Source organism: Desmodus rotundus, chromosome 2, assembly GCF_022682495.2.
Source record: "Desmodus rotundus isolate HL8 chromosome 2, HLdesRot8A.1, whole genome shotgun sequence".
In the NCBI taxonomy this organism is placed as follows: Eukaryota; Metazoa; Chordata; class Mammalia; order Chiroptera; family Phyllostomidae; genus Desmodus; species Desmodus rotundus.
In genome coordinates, this window is record NC_071388.1 from 167,327,503 (window position 1) to 167,347,422 (window position 19,920).

Sequence of the window (19,920 nt, forward strand, 5' to 3'; positions counted from 1 at the left end):
AGATCTGGGAGAATCTCTATAGGCTATCATGATGGATTGATTGCAAATGGAAAGGTTATAAAAGAGTCAACGTCAATTCACTACACAACAATTCACTCCATCTATGGAATTGATCAATTATAAGTTTTTGTCATTAATTAAGCATAATCTCATGTCAAAATTGTTGGGGGCAAGTAGTGTTTTCCATAATATACACATTTAAGGAAGCCTTCTATAAGCTCTCCACACAGTTTAGAAGCACACCTGTGAACCAACAAGAATAAGAATTATTGCAGTAAACACTAAATTCTAAACACTTCCTTTGCATGTTTTGATACATTTAATCCTCACAAAAGCTCTTGAGATAGACACTGTTTTTATGATCCTTGCTTTACAAATGAGCAAACTGAAACAGAGAGAGTAGAAGACTTGCTCAAGGTCACAAAGGCAGTGAGTGGTGAAATCAGGACTGAACACGACAGCCTAGCTCCAGCCTTGTAGATCCTAACTCAGCACCATGCAGGTACAATGGAATACCTGTGGTGTCTTTGCCTTTTCTTCTTAGGAGCGCATGACTTATCTTTGAAATTAAATCTGTTAGTAAATTATAGCCTTTCCCCTCCCCCCAAGGCAGAGCCAGAGAGTAAGAATAAATTACGTATTTTTGAAAATACATTATTCAATATTGGACACCAGCCAGCCTCAGCTAATGAATTACTGGGATTTTCCTACTAGTCTAATATAATTAACCATTAAGTCAAGTGTCAGAGGATCACAGTAAAGAAAGTATTAAAGAGCCACACCAAAAATAGGCTTTCTCAGAGGAAAATGACTGGGTAACCTTAACTAAATTACATATTGAACAATTCACAAATCCTATGAAAAAAAAAACCCCAAGCCCCAGTATATTAAGCCATTTTGCCCCTGCTGTTCACTCCTTCTATAGTAAACATTTTGTCAATGATATCTATCCCTTAAAATTTTATGAATCATTATTTATTTTTTCTGAACCACTTTTAAATGGCAGAGGACTATCATAGTATTTGTTCAGAAGGACACATGGTAGAATATAAACGATAAATTAAGTTTATGAAAGTCACACTACCTTTCTGATGTTTTAGAAAATGGACAGCTAGCGTGAAAATAGATGGGTAAGCTTTGTTGCAGAAATGATTATCTGTTCAAAAAGCATTTATTGACGTTCAAATTGTTTTAGTAAAGAGAACTGCTATGAATGCCATTTTGACAAACATTTGAAAGCATAAGGATGCTGACGTAGCCGTCAGCTTGATCTATTCTTGTTGGGCCAGGTCAGCCAAGGAATCTTTAGTTGTTATGAACGTGGTTCGTACTCCAATTGAGCAATCTGTAAAAGTGAGTTCCCTTTTTCTCAGGGGGCCAGGTAGATTTCCAGCAAGTGGGTTGAAATCTCCACGTCTTCTAGTCCAATTAGAGCCGTCACCATGCATGTGATTTTACTTACAGGTGTTTACTAACCAGGAAAACTCACACTTCTGAGAACAGGTTTTTGTTTCAGGAAAAAAAGTGTTACTTATTTTAACACCATCTAAAGAAAATGCTGTGAAGAAATTGTGAAAAAATAAATTTTACTTAGCATTTATAATTAGCTATGTTTCTAAGAATTATTATGGTAAAATTATAAAATAAATATAGTTAGTATATTTATGTTTAATGTATAATATTTTTACTTTTGCTCCTGAAACCTTTTGTGATTAATGTATTCATCAATAATAATCTTGAAATAATTCTTGGGTTTTTTTTTACCCTTTTTTATTGTTGACACTATTACAGATATCCTCCATTTTCTCTCCTCTTTGCCCACCTCCACCCTGCCCCCCCTCCCCTGGCCCTCACCACACTGTTCTCTGTGTACATGGGCTATGCATACATGTTTATATCCACAGCAGCTTCAATATTTCTCTTCCAGCAATTGCTCTTAAAACCATTCTCCTTGAGTGTAAGCTGGACTTACGACTTCTAATAAACAGAATGTAGCAGAAGTGATGGTGTTTGACTTCAGAGACTAGGTCATAAAAGGCATCACAGTTTCTTCCCTTAGTACAGAGAGTCCCAAACAAGACGGATGCAAAGAGGCCCACTCCAAGACACATCATAATTAAAATGCCAAAGGTTAAAGATAAGGAGGAAATCTTAAAAACGGGAAGAGAAAAGAAGTTAGTTACCTACAGAGGAGTTCCCATAAGACTCTTAGCTGATTTCTCAAAAGAAACTTCACAGGCTACAAGGGATTGACAAGAAATATTCTAAGTCATGAAAACCAGAGATCTACAGCCAAGATTGCTCTACCCAGTGAAGCTATCATTTAGAATCAAAGGGCAGATAATGAGCTACCCAGACAAGAAAAAAACTAAAGGAGTTCATCGTTACAAAATCAAAATTATATAAAATGTTAAAGGGACTTATTTAAGAAAAAGATGATGATCAAAAGTGTAAACCATAAAATGGCAATAAATATATATCTATGAACAACTGAATCTAAAGAAACAAACTAAGCAAACAAGAACAGAGACGGAATCATGAATAAGGAGAAAATTTTGATAGCTGCCAGAAGGGAGGAGGGTTGGGGGCAATGGATGAAGAGGTCAATTCTTGTTCTTCTAATTCAACTTATTTTTTTCTTCACTTGTTGCCTAAAAGCCATTCAGGATAATAGTCTGGACATCTAGGGAGCTCCATTCTAGCTGATTCTGTCTAGAGTAGGCACTCTTAGAATCGATTCAGAGGCTTCTTAATCTCCTGAGAAAGCATGACGAAAATCACTATGCTTTTCTTGTTTGTGTGTGTCCCACAACTTATAATCATGCCCAATATAACCCTCCTTTTTGTAACTTAATGTAACTATAATAAGTAATTTCTGCCCTGGCTGGCATGGCTCAGTGGTTTGAGTGCTGGCCTGTGAACCAAAGGGTCACCAGTTCGATTCCCAGTCAGGGCACATGCCTGGGTTGCAGGCCAGGTCCCCAGTTGGGGGCATGTGAGAGGCAGCTGATTGATGTATGTCTCGCATAGTGATGTTTCTCTCCCTCTCTTTCTCCCTCCCTTCCCTTCTCTCTAACAATAAATAAATAAAATCTTTTTTAAAATAAGTAATTTCTATAACCCATAAGCATTTTGTCATTATTGTATAGTGTAGGAGGACAATTTTGGGTGATTATCTCAGACACTCTCAGGTGTGCTTGAAGAACTACAGGAGTCATTTTAGGCCAATTGTCAGGCTTTTGTTTTGTTAAGTGGGTTAATGTGAGCCAGAACTAAATTGTTCTGAGCGACTGAGAGGATTCTAGAGGTGAAGTGGGGAAAGAGAGGAAGAGAGATCTTGGGTTAAGAGGCACGGAAGACTGGACGCTTTGGAGAAAGAACAAAGGTGAGTGTGGGCAAATGAAGAGACTGACGTTTGGTCTGCAGTGCAGAGTTAAGACGACGACGTTTCCAATGCCCTTTGCACTGGGCTAGTTATTGGAGGAGTGTGACAAGATCTTGCACCTAGTGTGAGCACTGTGGAGGACGTAATCAAATTCTGACTACAAATTCCAGTTACAAATTCTTAGAGGTGAGTAGCACCTGAACGACAAAACCTTTTCAGAGTGCTATTCCCTACCTAATGCCCCAAACCTTTGGTCTTACTCTGCCCTCATCACCTCTGTTCAACAGTGCAACGTCCCATCCACCACTTTCTTCCCCACCCGCCTTCCCTACTCCCCAAATCTCCAATGTCATGCTTTTACCCCATAGTTCTCAGAGGCTACAAATCTCCTGTAAACTCTTGCAAGTATTACTTGTATTACAAAGTAAAATTAGAACAATGGATGAGGTTTGGAGTGTCAGAAAACATAGCAAGTACAGACATCGAGTAAAAGGAGGATTTGGGGGAATAAACCTTACATTTAGTTTTCCCATTAGCCATTTAACAGTAATTTTTTAAAAAAAATATTTTCGCTGATAAAGAAAAATATTGTACAACATAGTGAGTAATACCATTTCATTTATATGGACTCAGAGTTAAAATCAGATTTCCATAGTGTAGAATCAATTCTCCTCTACTTGACTCTGACTGAGCTTTTACCTGGCCCTGGTCGGGAGCCACCAAAGACCTAAAGTTGAACACCAGCGAGATCTAGTCTCAAGAATAAGCTACAGGTATTTGTTTTGCACATAGTAGGCCTCTGTAAATAGTTTGGGAATAACCTCAGTGGTTCTCAACCTTTTGTCAGCATCCATATTTAACGTGCATGACACACTCCAATCAAATATTTCGTTATATGCAGGGACTGGGTGGAGGGATATTACAGATCTCCAAAAGGGAATGTCAGAATCTCTATCGCGCATGTGAAGTGGGAAACGTAACCGAATCTCCTCTCCAATCCCACTTCTGTTTCAACACTGATTTTTGACAGATCCCCGTTTAAAACATTTTTTAATCCATTTTGAGAATGCAAGGCAGAATGTACAAGTACTCGTTAAGTACTCCCACTGTAATATGAATAAAATATCTATGCTTATTCTTAGAAAAGGCATTTTAATGAAGTTTTGGAAAATAGGTAGTATTTTAATGAATAGAGTAGAGGAGGGGACCCCAAGAATTATGTTCTATGAAGCAATAAGAACAGGATAAAGGTAGGAAGAAAGTTCACTGCCTTTCCCAAGAGTAGAAGGCAAACATTTCCGGGTAGAAATGCGTGACCCAAGACAGACATCTAAGGAATATCATCAACAAGATACATTGTTTCCTGTGAACAGCTTGCCTGGGTGGCACTGGCTCAGATTCTTATCTGTGCTTCACCATTTGTTGATGAAATTTCCTGCTATCCCGATCCAGGTCTTGCTGTATTCATTTAAATGCACAAGTGTTCCATTTTGACCTGCCTCTGTGAACTACAGGTAAACTATGTTGAATTTTTAAAAAATAAAGCAGTGTGGATGATATTAATATGCTGCCAGGGTTCAAAACTATTGAGTTTGTCTTTACAATAAATGAACGAGCAAATGAATAAATAACATGGAAATACACACTCACAATTCAAGCTGTTATTTAGGCCCTTCTAAGGTTAAGTGACTTTGGTGAATATCACCTCTTAGGACATTATAATTTTGATCTTCCAAATGTTCCATTCTATCAAATGCACACCCCTGCTCTGTTGTACTGATTACGTAATGTAGAATGTTAGCGGAAGACACTAAATTGGAAATACAAACAATACAATGTATAATGTGATATATAATTTAACTGACTGATAATTTAAAATATTATTTTACAATTACTAGAAATATTTAACCAGTTAACAATGTTTCGAACCATGACTGGAGAGAATGGGAGTAAAGCTCTCATGGTTATCTCTGAAAGCCTTGGCTTTTCTGTGATACCTCGTCCCTTCTGAAATCTAAAAAGCACACATATAGTTTCTCAAAACAATGCTTAGAAGTCATAGTCCTGGTAGTTTAGGGGTTATAACATAAATGCGTTATGTTTTATGTGAAGAGTTTTGTTGATTAAAAAGATAATGGGAAGGTGTAATAATAATGTTTTATAAACAAATATTTATAAACATAATCTTTTAAAGTAATTCAATGCAAAGTAACATGGACATGTTTTTATTCTTTTCAAAAAGGTAGCTTTTTGTTTTCTGTAATCAATAGGTTGGAGAGTGAGGAGAACTTTTAGGGACTAACAGAGATTGCTGGCTAGTTAGAGAAAGAATGTACCCAGAACTTCTACAGGGATCTGTGAAATAAAAGTACAGAGAAATATCACAGTGATGTAGGTCTTTGAAGTAAAACTATTGCTATATAACAGGTTTGGGAGTGATGTTTAGGCTAACAATCATTTTGTTATTCCTGAGCAGCTTATCTATCAGGCCTCAAGGTGATTTTTAACTTTTCACTTATGAGAAGTGCGTGCCCTCGGAGTCAGGGCTCGGGAATAGAGACTACGGCCTCCCAGCCTTGTTTCCTGAGGACTCCTGGGTTTCCCCCCAAAGAAGCGAAGGAGGAGGATGAAGTAACATTCAGATGGGATTCCGCTTTATTGCTCCAATGGCAACTTTTTCACACCCTGTGAAGCCATCAGGAAGAATCAGCTTGATTCCCTTTGTGGAACATTTCAAAAGGGACAAAAGAAACTATGGGAGGCAAATGAGGGAAGCACGAGAAAATAGTTTCTTGTAATTATTCCTAAAGCTCCCTTGTAACAGTGGGAAACTATAACTGACCCCTTGTTTCTGTAAAAGCTGACTTTAATGTGCAGCTTATAGATAAATAGCATGTTAGTATAAGAATTCTAGGAACTAACTTCAAAAGATAAAGACTCTGACCTTCAGTCATTCCAGCTCTGGGAGACTTTCTGACTTTCAGCAATGGAGCCAGGATGACAAAAACCAGGATAACAAAAACCAGGCTGACACACACCAGACCATTGCTTGACCAGTTCTGAGGTCCTTGTGCTCACTGTGCTCGTCTGAATGCAGAGAACTTTTCAACTCCATCCTTTGATCTCTTTGATCTGTTCTCCTCTCCCTCCTTACGAAATCTGCCTCCACTGAGAAGAGATGGGCTTTGGGACAAGAGTCCCCCATCCTCTCAGACGGCTGGCACCTGAATAAGCCTTTTTCCTTCTCCCCAGCACCTGTCTCACGAGTCTGGCTTTCGTTGCAGCAGGCAGCCAGACCTGCATTTGGTTAAAGCTAAGTTAGAAACTGAGTGGAAATAAGAGCAAATCAGTTATTTATACTATGTTATAGTGTTCAATTTCTAAACTGGCTTTTATGATCCTGTCAATACTTTCTAGGAAAAATAGCTTAAGTAACTGAATTCATGTACTTAACATGCCTTAGGATTGCCTGAGACTTTAGCACAAAACAGAGAAATTTGCCTTATTTTTAAGTCAGGTTTTCCTATAATAAAAAATGTTTCTGAGCCCTGGTTGGTGTGGCTCCGTGGACTGTGCGCCATCCTGTGGACCAAACGGTCACTGGTTTGATTCCCAGTCAGGGTACTTGCCTGGGTTGCAGGCCAGGTCCCCAGTAGGGGGCTCATGAGAGGCAACCACACATTGATGTTTCTCTCCCTCTCTTTCTCCCTCCCTTTCCCTCTCCCTAAAAATAAATAAATAAAATCTTTTAACAAATGTTTCTGTTTCAGTATACCTCTGAAACATTCTTAAAAACTCACAACCACACTAAAAAACACAAAGAATTTAAAATTATGAATTAATGTGCCTCACATCATTCAGATAGTTTTTAATCATTCAAGTTAAAAGCAAAATTAAGCTCTAGTATTTTTTCTTCAAAGTGGTGAAAAATACTTAATAAATGTTAATATAGTGATATTGTTTTAAAGTTAATTGAACAATCATATTATTTTTAATTTCTCTTCTGAAAGAACTACAAAAGCTGTATGCCTTGTTGATTAGTTGAAACTGTGAACTCTTAACTAGTCTGGCTTTGTTCCCACTGTTTGTTCCCATGGCCCATGCCCATTCGAACAAGTAGACGTAGGTGTTATTTACAGAAGTACCAGAAACAAAAGCATACGCTCTAAATCATTAGATTCAAAAGTCATGTCTGTGTTTGGAACACAGGTTCTTCGAAAATACTTAGTCAAACTCTATCTTCCCACCCACAACTCCAGAAGGTATATAGGTTTCTCCTTCACTGGACATGGACTGAGGTTTTCTCCAAGAGAAACAGTAAAGGTAAGGGGAGAACTCAGATTGCTGATGAGAGAGGTTTAACTTCTTACTGTTCATAGAACCTCAAGAAAGAGAGAAAAGAGTTGGAAGATACAAGAAAGCTAAATACTTACAGCCTCAGACACAGGACCCTGGGTTTTGCCAGTCAGGTCACATTTTGAGCATGAAAATGACTGACCCCAGGTCTGACTGCCTGCAATGATAGCCAAACTCATGAGACAGGTGCTGGTGAGAAGGAAAGCAATTTACTCAAGTGCCCGTCACCTGAGAAGGTGGGGACTCACATTTGAAAGCCCATCCTCACATCTCAGTGCTGGCAGAGGTTTTTTATAAGGAAGGGGGAAGGGAAGCAGAACAAAGAGAGCAAGGGAGTGGGTTGAAAAGCTCTCTGTGTTCAGACCAGCACAGTCCATTCTGATAAGGCAAGTGATGGTCCAGAGTGCATCATCCTGGCTTGTCATCCTGGCTCCACAGTTGAAGGTCAGCAAATCTCCCTGCGCTGGGATGACCGAAGGTCTGAGCCTGTATCTTCTGAAGTTAGTTCCTAGGATTCTTACACAAACATGCTGTTTATCTGCAGGCTACTTATTAGTCGGAGTCAGCACTTACGGAAACAGTGTCAAAAGAATGGTGAGGCGGGTTACAATTCCCCACTGTTACATAATGTGTGAAAGATTTGGGAAATAACACAGTGATTTAGAAGTAGAAGAGACCATTGTCATTTTCTCTTATCTGGAATTCTGAGAGGTGGGAGAATTTAAAAATTTCAACTCGTTTTATGAGGTTAGTATAACCTCAATACCAAAACAAGGCAAGGTCGGTATGAGAAACAAAAATGATAGGTTAATAGCAGACATGAATATATATTTTTTAAAGCCAGCGGAAGTAATTTTGAAAAATTAATACATCAAGACTAAGTTGGGTTTATTTGAGGAATACAAGGTGCTATGACATTAGAAAATCTATTAATATAATTTACTATATGAACCAATTAAAAAGAAAAATCATATAAATTATTTTAAAAGCTACAGAAAAGACATTTGATCAAACTAAATGTTTCATATAAAATACATTTTCTTAACTAATTATTTATTGATGGGAATATAAGTAACCTCATGAAGAGGAAATCAAAGAAACTGAGGAATATCGCAGTGCTGAAACCTTAAGCACCTCCCTCTAAACTCAGAGACAAGCTGAATGCCATCACCACTCCCATTTCAGAGTGTCCTGGCTAAACTTGCCAGTTAAATGGGCTCAGGGAAAACAGTTATGAAAGGTATTCATTTGGGAAAGAAACAACAACTTTCATTATTTGCAGAAAATCACTATTCAAAAACAAGTGTATTTCAACATAGCAGCAAGAAATAGGCATTCACAAAAGCAACAAAGAATATAAAATACTGAAGGAAATCCAACAAAGTATATTTAAAATTTAAATATTAAGCGATTGCATATAATATAGTACAGGTGGGGCAAATGTAGATTTACAGTTGTTGGTATGGAAAATAACATAATAAATAATAAATAATAATACAAAAATGAACTCTGTTTCATGAACTCACAACTGTGTAGCTACTTTTGGCCCACCCTGTATGTGCTTACTATAGTGGCTAGCACATAATAACACTAATAAGAATTTTTATCATTATTATTTTTATTATTATTAAGAAAAATAAACTTTCTGAGAAATATGAAAAAGACCTATGAATGATAAAGTCTATATGAATAGGAAGATAATCTCATAAAGATGGCAGTTCTTTCCAAATTGACAGCAAGGTAATTCTAACCAAAACACTAATTTTTTTATTTGGGTGACTTTGGTTCGTAGGGTCATAGAGGTTGCAGGAGCCCAGTTCTATGACACATGGTCCGTATATTGCACTGTGTGCCCACCACCCAAAGTCAGATCATGTTCCTATGAACCAATGTCACCCCAATAAACTTAATTTAGAAAAATACCACTTAAGCCAAAACCAGGTCTCAAAAGGTTCAAATGCATGATATCATACTGAATATATTCTATGACTCTAAGGCAATCATGGAGGAAATAAGTTACAAAAAGAAACTAAAAACACTTGTGTGTTTGAAAATTGTAAGGCATACTTTAAAATGTCAGGCTTGCCTTAAGCTAGCTCTAGGTTTCCTTCTGGTTCTAAACCGCTGTGATTCATGCACAATGCAAATCTCTCAGCATCTCAGTTCCCACATTGCCTCCTCTTCTCAGTTCTTAATCTTCTTTGAGCCTAGTATTTTAGGATTTAAATTAATATCAAATAAATCACAAAATTACTCAGTACAGTAGGAGACATATGGCATTCCATTCCAGGCTGACCACCCTGGCCCACACCCCCGCCCCCAGATTCCATTCTGGGACATAACTAGTTTTCTTTCCTACATGCGATTTCTCGGGTTGTTAATTAGGAATCTATCACCATTCACCACGGTTACAGGCAGGTGTGCTTTTACTTTTTTCTTACTTCCTTAAGGTGCCTTGATCTTAAAGCTGCATCATAGATCAGAGATGACTGGACATTGGGCAAGGATTTGTAGGAGTGTCTGCTCCTTCATTGAGGTAGATATTATTTATAGTCAATTTTTTGAGGCTAAGAAAAGTTACATGATTTGCCTGAAACTTTATAGGTAGAAATAGAAGAGTGACTCTTCTCACCCTTTCCCTCCAACTGCCTCACTAGAAAGATATACACACACACATATCCTTGTAAAAGGACTTTTTAAAATGTATTTGAGAGAGAGAGACCAATTGTTCCACTTACTTATGCATTCATTGGTTGATTCTCGCACGTGCTGTCACCAGGGATCAAGCCTGCAACCTTGGCGTATCAGGGTGACACCCTAACTAACTGAGCTACCTGGTCAGGGCCACACACACCTCCTTAACATTTCGTATCTGCTCTGGGCAAAGACTTAAGGTGCTGAGGAATACTGAGTAGATTATGACAGCATTTTCCTTACTCTAAATGGACAAGATTTAACCTAAACAGTAAACCATTTAGGATGGAGAAAAGCACTTTTTATTTTTTGAAAAGGCCTCATGTCAAAATGGAATGTGTTCATATACAACATTCTTAGATGGATATTTCCAGATCCTGAATAGAAGGCTTGGTGAATGAAATTACTCTTTTAAAAACTTTGTTGTTGTTGTTGTTGTTGTTGTTTGTTGTTGTTAAGACCGATAACCCAGAAGCTTCATCCTTTGGAGCCTAAGCGGCCACACCTACCACTGCTCTGGGATGAGCGGGATATTCTTAGACATGCTGAAACCCAGCTTCAGGGCTAACGTGATGGTAACCAAACATTCCGGATTCTGTTCAGAGCCTCAAAATTTAATTAATATTGTGAAGCTCTAAGCATCAATAACTTGCTGATTCTCATCTCAATGCAATTATCATAAAATTTCACCTTCACTGCATTTAAAACTAAGTACATACACATACTTGCATGTAGCAGATCACACTTTTCATTCTTATTGTAAAATATTCTATTCATACAAATGGATTATATGTACATATATAAAACATATGTTAGGTAAAGCCATTTGTGTGTCTAGCACCCAACCTAGGAAATAAAATATTACTAATTTCTAAATAAATCCCCAGCTTCCCCCAAGATTCTGAATATTTCCCCCCTCATTCTTTAGTTTTACCCTGGGTATTATAAAATCTACTATTGTTTAGCTCATACGTTTTTAAAATGTTCTAGAAATGGCATCTTGCTGTATTTCAGCAGTTTGCATAATTTGTTCAGTATTGTTTGTGTCTTTTATCCCCGCTGATGCTCACAGCTGAAGTTCATGTACCCTAATGGTAGTATGCTCTTCCATAGTATGAATGCACCACAGTTTATGAATTCATTATACTACACAATATATTGCACTCATAAACAATGCTGCTATGAACATTTTGCTCAGGTCTTCTGACACACATGAGCAAAAGTTTCTCTAGGGTGAAATTATTGGGAAATATGGCATGTGCCTCTTCAATTTTGCTGAGATGCCAATTTGTTCAGTAAAATAATCACATAAATTTACATAAACACAATTAATGTGTAAGAAAAACAAAAGTGCTGACATAATTTTGACTCTTGATTTCATAATCCACATCTAATCTGTTAACAAATCTTATCAGTTCTGCTTTCAAAATACATCCAGAATCCAATCTCTTTTTGCTATTACTTCCTACTCACGCACACTGGCTTAAGCCTCCACCTTTCTGCATCCAGACTGAAGACACTTGGCTCGCTCCCTCCTCCACTACCACCTGGTTTAACACCATTCTTTCTCCTGAGGTATGAGCAATATCCTGTCTTTTGGCTTCCTCGTTTCCATTTTTGCTTCCCAAAGAGAAGATTTTCCATTCTGTAGCTACAGAGATCCTTTAAAAACTTCAATTCAGATCACGTTATTTTCTTTTTCAAAATTCTACAAATTTGGTTACCTGTCTGTCCTTGGCCCAAACCAATGGTGAGGCACCATACCCATTTATCACATTGCCTGCGTTATTGCCACTTGCTCCGTTTCCCTGAGCTTCATTTGCTTCCTGTCATTTTTGCATGTCAGGCCAGCTTGACCTCCCAGATATTTTGCTGAATATTTCCTCTGCCTGGAAATGTATTTCCCACTCTTTACCCAGACCTCCCCGTAGCTCTTTCTAACTTCCTTCATGTGCTTACTTAAATTACCACTTTCTCAGAAAAGCCTTTCTTGACTCCTTATTTAAAATTGCAATCCTACTCGTAACTTCCACCCCCTCTTTCATGAGGATAGGAATTACGTCTCTTTTGTTTTGGCCATATTCCTAATCCCTAAAACACATAATAGAAGGAATGTAAATAATAATTACAGTACTAATAGTCACTCATGTAGTGCTATTATTCTAGGTACTTCTAAGCAGACTGTATAAATCAACTCATTTAATTCTCTCAAAAACCAATGTGGAGAAAGGACTTTCTATTCCAGCAATGTAAAGAGTTTGTTTCCTCTCCATAAAAAACAAGTACAAAGTTGAAAAATATGAACAAAAATAACTATTCCATCACACTGGAAATCGACCAAGGCAACACAACACTTTGAGAAGCATTTATTCATGAAAAATTGCTGGAGATTCCAGTGAGAACAGCAGGAAGCTATGGCCTTGCCTGGAGCCAGCTTCTCCCAGGCTCCCTTCTGCCAGCCCCAGCTGGAGAATGGCTGAGAAACCAGCTTTGCTGCCATAGGTGGTAGACTCACTTTGGAACAAGAAGGTAGGGCAATGACCTCTGGTTTCTCCTACATGAAGTGGGAAATTAAGTTGAGAAAAAGTGGGGAAAACCCACAGCTTTTGAAGCCTGGGGCTGTGGCCCCAATTTGGGGTAAGTGTAGACCAGCAGGATTTAACAGAAAAATCCTGGCAATCAGAGGTCCCAGTGGGCTGAGATAGCCCTCCCCACCAACCCCCCACCCCCACCCCACCTGAGAACCTGTGCATGCCTGGAAGGCACTTTGAAAGTCTTCCTGCACTAGCTTGATTTTGCAAAACAGTGGTAAAAGATAGTCATTCTTATATTCTTGAGTTTAAAGGACATATTTTAAATTTTATTAAGTGCAAAGTTTGCATTTTTAAAGTTTTTTAATATCAAAGATAGTTTTCTAAGGTTTTTGTGTTATTTGGTAAAAAGGAAACACTACTGATTAACTTTGCTATTATCTACTGTTAAATATGCATTTAAAATTTTCTAACTCATTAGACTTATGGGGCTGGGAAAATGTGAGTAACTAATTCAGATAAAGGCATTATGTCAGTATTTCTTTTACTTTTTAAGAGCTGAGGTGGAGGAATAATATGATATTATGGAGGATTAATTAACTAAGCAAATTAATTAAGCAAATATTTGCTGAGTGTCTTTTACATGCCTAGCACTGTGCTAATTGCTGAGGATACGCTGCACAACACAGTAGACCACAGGTGGCAAACACAAGCCCCAGGGCTGAATCCAGCCCTCCACCTTTTTTTATCCAGCCTTGCGCCTTGTTTCTACCCAGCAGCAGCACGGCAGCGCTGAGCTCTCGCTTAACTGTGAAGGAGTAGTTACATTCATACAGCCCTAAAAAAATTACATTTGGCCCTTTGAAGGCAGCCACGAGGCTGATGTGGCCCCCAGTGAAAATGAGCTTGACACCCCTGCAGAGTAGACCATGTCCAACTTTTGTGGGCCACACATTCCTATGTGGAAGAAATGATAAATAAGGAGAGGAACCAGAAAATATCATTGGTTATTGATTAGTGGTATCACTTTGAAATGACTAAACTGTGCTCTAATAGGGAAAAAGAGGACAGAGGATATACTTCACTTCCAGTGGCCAAGGGGGGTTTCTTTGGGGGACTGCCCAGCATGGGGCTTTAGAGAGCTGCGTTTGAAAAGAAAGAATGGAATCTGGCTCTTTCACTTACTGATTTGTGAGATTTGGGGCAAGTCACAAAACTGTCCTCTGCTTTGATTTCCTCATCTGTAAAATGGGAATAGTAATAGTATATGACTCCTAAGATCCATGTGAGAATTAAGTGAAATGAGTTATTAAATGCTGTGCTTTTCAAATTAAAAGTTAAAAGAGGCCTGCCAGCCAAGAAAGATTCAGCCTTGCAGAGAGATCCAAGAGAATTCCTGACTGAAAAAGCAACCAGTGCAAAGAACCTGGGTATTTAAAAAGTCAAAAGTCCACCATGCAGGGAGTATGGAGCATGGGTGAGAGCTATAGGAGGGAGTGGGAAGGCAGGGGCCAGATTTGGAATTTGAAAGCTAGTTTCCCGCATGAAAGTTAATGATGGATACTAACTCACATACCCTGTAAATGAAACAGACTAATTTACTTGAATCAGAAGATATGTCACAAATAACTAGAGCTAGCTTCACATTTGTTTTCTCCGGTCGTAAATTACAGATGCCTTATCCAACTCATGAAACTGCCAGCCAAGGAAGTAACTTAGTAAAATTGAAAGAAGAAAAAAACAAAAAAAACCCCCCAAAACCCCAGGCACCCAAATCTCTGACACTAGGTGTTAACATTCCTAAGGCCTAAGGTAACGCAAAAGCTGCCTGCAAAGCCTAAAACACAGGCTCAAAGGTACCTCTGGAAGTGAACAGGGGGGTAATATGCCAAGTAAAGTCTGTCACCAGTTTATTGTCCCAGCCTTTCTATCCCCTTCACCGACACCCACTGAGACATACTTCTGCGGTCCACGAGGCAGAAACAGAGCAGAATCTCCTTTTCTTTAAGAGATAAACCCATTTTCTTAGGAATAATCCAAGGGTAGCTAAATTCCAAATTCTACCAAGGGCTTGAATATTTTCTAAAAGAATAAATCTAGGAGGGAAAAGTCCAGAATCTCAGAGGAGCTAAGACAGAGAGAGGGATGGCAGTAAGGCTTCATGAACAGCTCTACCTTGTGCAGCCAGCTCTTTCCATCTCTCCTTGTTCTGCTGGATGATGTCTACCAGGTTGTTCTTGAAGCTCTTCAGGTCCACACTGGCAAGGGAGTAGTCTGGGGAGTAGGTTCCGTCATTCGTGGTGCCTTTCACATTGGATCGCCTAAACAAATCAGCAGTGTGTAAACCCATAAAGGTACTCGAGCTAACAGTAACAACCAAGCCAACCAGAAAATACCAAGGTCGTGATATGGGGTGAGGGAGCAAAGCCTGAAATGCGTTATGAAACCAACTGGGAAAGCCGGATGGCAGATGCTCAGGCCTCGTTTCAAGCACATGTCAGTGCCACTCACCTGCCTCCTTTCCTTGCTTCATGGAGAGCCAGGGACTGTCAGGGATGCCCTGCGTCTGTCAGAGACTCTCAGAGCAGCAGGTGGGGAATGCTCATGTTTTAGAGGGTGGAGGGGCTTTAGCAGAGCAACAGAACCGTGGGATGACCTCACTGACTAGTGAAGTCCATTAATGAACACCACCAAAGAGATACCAAACTTCTGGAGCCCAAAGTAGGCAATGGCACTTGCTCTTTCCACCATTTAACCTCCAGGCTAACCTGGATCTTCATCAGGTAGAACATTTCCCTCAGTTTCCTCATTAGGGCAACATTTAGGGTACCTGTCGGTGTGCTACTAGGAAGAGTTGTATGTTTAGATGGGTAAGAATTAAGCATGATTTTTCTGCAATTGGAAGTTTTAGTAATATCCCTTAGCAAATTTATTGATGAAATATCAAGTTTAAAACAATGTAAGCTGCACATATGATGGACATGTTATATAGATTCATTGTATTCATATCATTTAAAAGGCTAACTTTGATAAAGGCATCTTTCTAGACATACAAATGGTTGTGATTGATTTGTTTGTAAGCAAAATAACACAACCAGATATGTTACTATATCCAGGAAATGATGCCTACATCTTCAATAAAAATGCAAATATTTTTATTCTCCTTGGTAGTGAGTACTATCTGGTATACTCCTTAATACTTTGAGATTTTTGTAACAGAAATCAAATTTATTTCAAAGGCATATGCAATATAATACATGGCCACTAGGTGGCAATACTATCTAAAAATTCTTGAACTTTCTGCCTGCATGTAAGAAATAATAATCATAAGTGAAAGTTTATGAAACATCACAAAGATAAAAAACGAAGCAAAAAAATCAAACCTGCTTGCTCCATAAGAATTTTTGGTTTTTGAGTCTTCCTCTATGAGAGGAATAATAATTTTCTCTGTTGAGTCCGTCAGAAGAGAAAATGTTGGCTCTACTATGAAATCAATAAAACCTACAAAAGCAAAAAAATATAAATTCAGATGTTACAACTTACTGAAGTCTAAAATTAGTAATAACAAAGAGTCTCTGATGCTCCTGATAGCAAGCATCAACTATATGGGTTTACTTACCCTTTGCAATAATTTTTATCCAATAACACAATCTATAGGGACGGCCTGACAGCTGCATGAGATATTCTCTCAGTCGTGGGAGTGATTCAATTTAAACTTGCTAACTCAAGCATATTGGCTTTCCTACTTACCGTTCGGCATCACACTATTTCCTGTTAACAATAAATTCACATCTCACCAAAAGTAATATATTTGGCTTTCTCAATGAAAGGGTAACATTTGGGTCACTACCCTTTCTGAAAGGTCTTCACTTGGGTGTTGAATTTTATTGCTGACCAACAAGAAATAATATCTAAGCTTCAGAGAAAGTGAAATTGAAGTTTTTTCTCAGGTAATAGGAAATCAACCCCTTTTTCGCCACCTCTGATTATAATAGTCAGAGCTTTCTGCCAGTGTGTTAATATTCCATATTGCTGTTTGTTATTCTCTGGATGTGAAGTGTTAGTTCACAGCGTGTGGGCGTGTTCTGTCAAATCAGCAAAGAGAACACTACCATCTCTGGGAGACAGCGTTAATCTCACCGCTTGGAGATGTCACAATGAATAAAGATTCTTACATTTATAGTACTCATCAAGACAGAAAATGACACGCGAAGAGAATAGGGCACTTACCACCCAGTGTCTAGGTGGAGGGGAATGCAACTTATCCTAAGCATTGTGTATATTCAACCCCCCAAGGCCCCAGGGGAGGTGGTGCTGGCAGTCCAGGGCTTGTTGCCTGAAACACGCCTGGGAGCAGTGGGGCACCCTCTGAACACTGGAGAGCAACTAGAGGGAGGCTCTTTAGGTACTAGTGTCTCAAGCAATATCCACACTTGAAGAGTAGCCCATCCGCCAGAGGTTCGGATAAAATTAATTCACATTTCAGATAACTGGATTAGTCATAGAATACATTAAGGTACATTTTTAATTAAAAACAACTTTAAGAGTTTTGTGTATTAACTGGTGCCTTGAGGTCAGAGCAATGTTAATGGGCCACCCAGGGCACTACTTAAAGCTCTGGCTATGCTTTTAAATGCCTGGGATATGGCCTGTGAAATAAGAGGTCATCGGTACTAACACATAGCGGCAATTTCGATTACAGCCACAAGTCTCAGAAACTTCCGTTCCTCCCAGGTTGCCTGAGGAGGTCCTTAGCCTGCCACAGTCACACCTGCACGATAGACACCTGTGTTACGGCGTTTAGAAAACCAGCTGTTGGAAATTGGGTGGGAAGGGGGAAAGGTCAGAGCAAGAAGCTTTCTCACAGCTGACCCCATTGGTAGGAGGGGGAGCTGCAACGGCACCAGAGGTAAGGCAGCCATCTAATGCTGACGGAGTAATGGAGATGCTGGCCCAGGGAATGACTATTACAAATATTTGAACTGCAGCATCGTGATAATACGTTTTAATAATGGGCTGCACTGGAAGTCTTCAACACAAATACAAAGAATGAATATGGTGGGAAGCCGTATCATTTTACAAAGTTCTTATTGTTGGCTTATCTAGTCATATCCTAAGAATTTTTCCAAAAGGATATGAGTTAGCATATTAAACATATTATGCAAGCTTAGTGATAACAGAACTGAAATATTAATATTTTTATTAAATTGTTCTATATTCAAAAGATTAAATTACAGAAAACAATAATCAGCCACAAAAACAGCAAAAAATGCTCTCTTCCACAAGATCAAAATCTTCTTTTTTTATAAAAGGATTACAAACAGAATAATAATTTCATTTACTCATGCTGCTTTATTGAACTCATTTTGGGAGAATGTTTTAATAAAGCCTATGATTTACATATAGATCTGTCTAAAGAACAAAATTATTATGACTGTGGATGAGGTTCTCATGGAAGTCACCGCTTGAACAGCACGGTGTATCCATTTGAAAACTGACAAGCACACACCCGCTCTCTGCGACCACCCATCTCCCACATACCTATTTGTGACTGGGCCACCATAGTAGACTTCCGGTCACAGAGTGGGGAAAATGGAAGCCCTAACTCAGCTTCTTTATCTCCCTGCAAAAAGGAACGCTCGTTAGTACACAGACTTGAATTGGAGAAGCTCAGATAACTAACAGCCTAGATACACAGCCAAAAGCCACAACTTTGATTTCTTAACTGGCACTGTGTATTTATTTTGATAACACCAAAAGCTGTTGTCTAAGTTTATATAATTCTATTCAGATGGTCTGCTTTGGGAACATACTCCAAAGGAAAAAAGAAACGGACATTTTCGGTGTGTGGAGACTCTACTTTGCTGTAAGACATCTCAATTATAGACACACCTTGCTCTTTGGAATTTTCTGAAGTCTCCATAAAATAGTTATCTCAGTGTGTTATTTCACATTTAATTAACAATCCAGCTCACAAGTTTTTATGCATTTTTTTGTCCTGTGCCAAATACATCAGCAGATATCCAGTATCAAGAATTCTTAATGACACTGCTTTTTGAAATTAACATTATCTGAGCATTTTGAAACTTCTTTCTACTTATTAACCAATTTTATTTGAATCTCTCACAGCAAGTAACGAAGAGTGTCTTCACACAGGGTCAGGTTCTGAAATCAGGAGACGAAAGGCAGGGTCTTCAGCCCTGCTTAGTTACAACGTCCAGGTAACCGTGCAGCCACTGTCTTGAGACTCAGAGCTGCTGCTCGCTCTGCTCCTCTAACATCTCATCATGATGTTTACAATGTCATGTCAACATACTTTATTGGCTTTAATGTTTTATTGACTATTTACTCTGGTGCATTTCCTCTAAACCATGCTTCTGATTATGAGGAGTGGGAAACTTGAGGTCAGAATTGTTTGGGGGAATCTAGATACGGTCACCGAAGAAACAGCTACACACAGGCACATTTCACCACGCCAGGACTTAGAGCAAATAGGGAGTAGCATTCCTGTGTCCTCTGTCATCAACTATCCTCATGCCCCTAGAGAATAACAACACCCATTCCATTTGGAATCATGTTTACACCCAGCTTAATGGGCAGATGAAAGGGAATTATTAGGACCATCAGCCTTGCAGTCACAAGACACAGAGTTGAATCAATGTCGTTCCACTGGCTACTGTATTTTGCCATGTCTAATGCACATTTTTTGCTGAAGTTTTTGAGGGAAAAATAAGCATGTGCATTATATATGGTATAATGACTGCATGCTCTCATGTATAATGCACACAAAATGTGGGTGCATATTGCACATGGCAAAATGAGGTATCTCTGTTACTTCATATATTCCATAGCCTTGGCTAAAATCGATTCTCTTCCTCTATTACCTGACTTGGTAATTTTGGCTTACTCATTTTAGGAATCAAGATATACTAGCAGCTACCAAATAGAATTATC

General features: G+C 38.7%; 1 protein-coding gene across 2 annotated transcripts in view; it reads right to left on the bottom strand.

Moving 5' to 3' along the window:
• The window catches only part of PDE1A (phosphodiesterase 1A), a 219,929-nt gene that overhangs the window by 9,969 nt on the left and 190,040 nt on the right, over window positions 1-19,920 (bottom strand). For both annotated transcript variants that reach the window (XM_024561559.4, XM_053918830.1), the window contains exons 11-13: window positions 18,508-18,589; window positions 16,350-16,467; window positions 15,142-15,287 (exon numbers count right to left, since the gene is read on the bottom strand). In XM_024561559.4, the coding sequence (XP_024417327.1) occupies window positions 15,142-15,287; window positions 16,350-16,467; window positions 18,508-18,589 (346 nt within the window). The remainder of the gene's footprint in view (window positions 1-15,141; window positions 15,288-16,349; window positions 16,468-18,507; window positions 18,590-19,920) is intronic.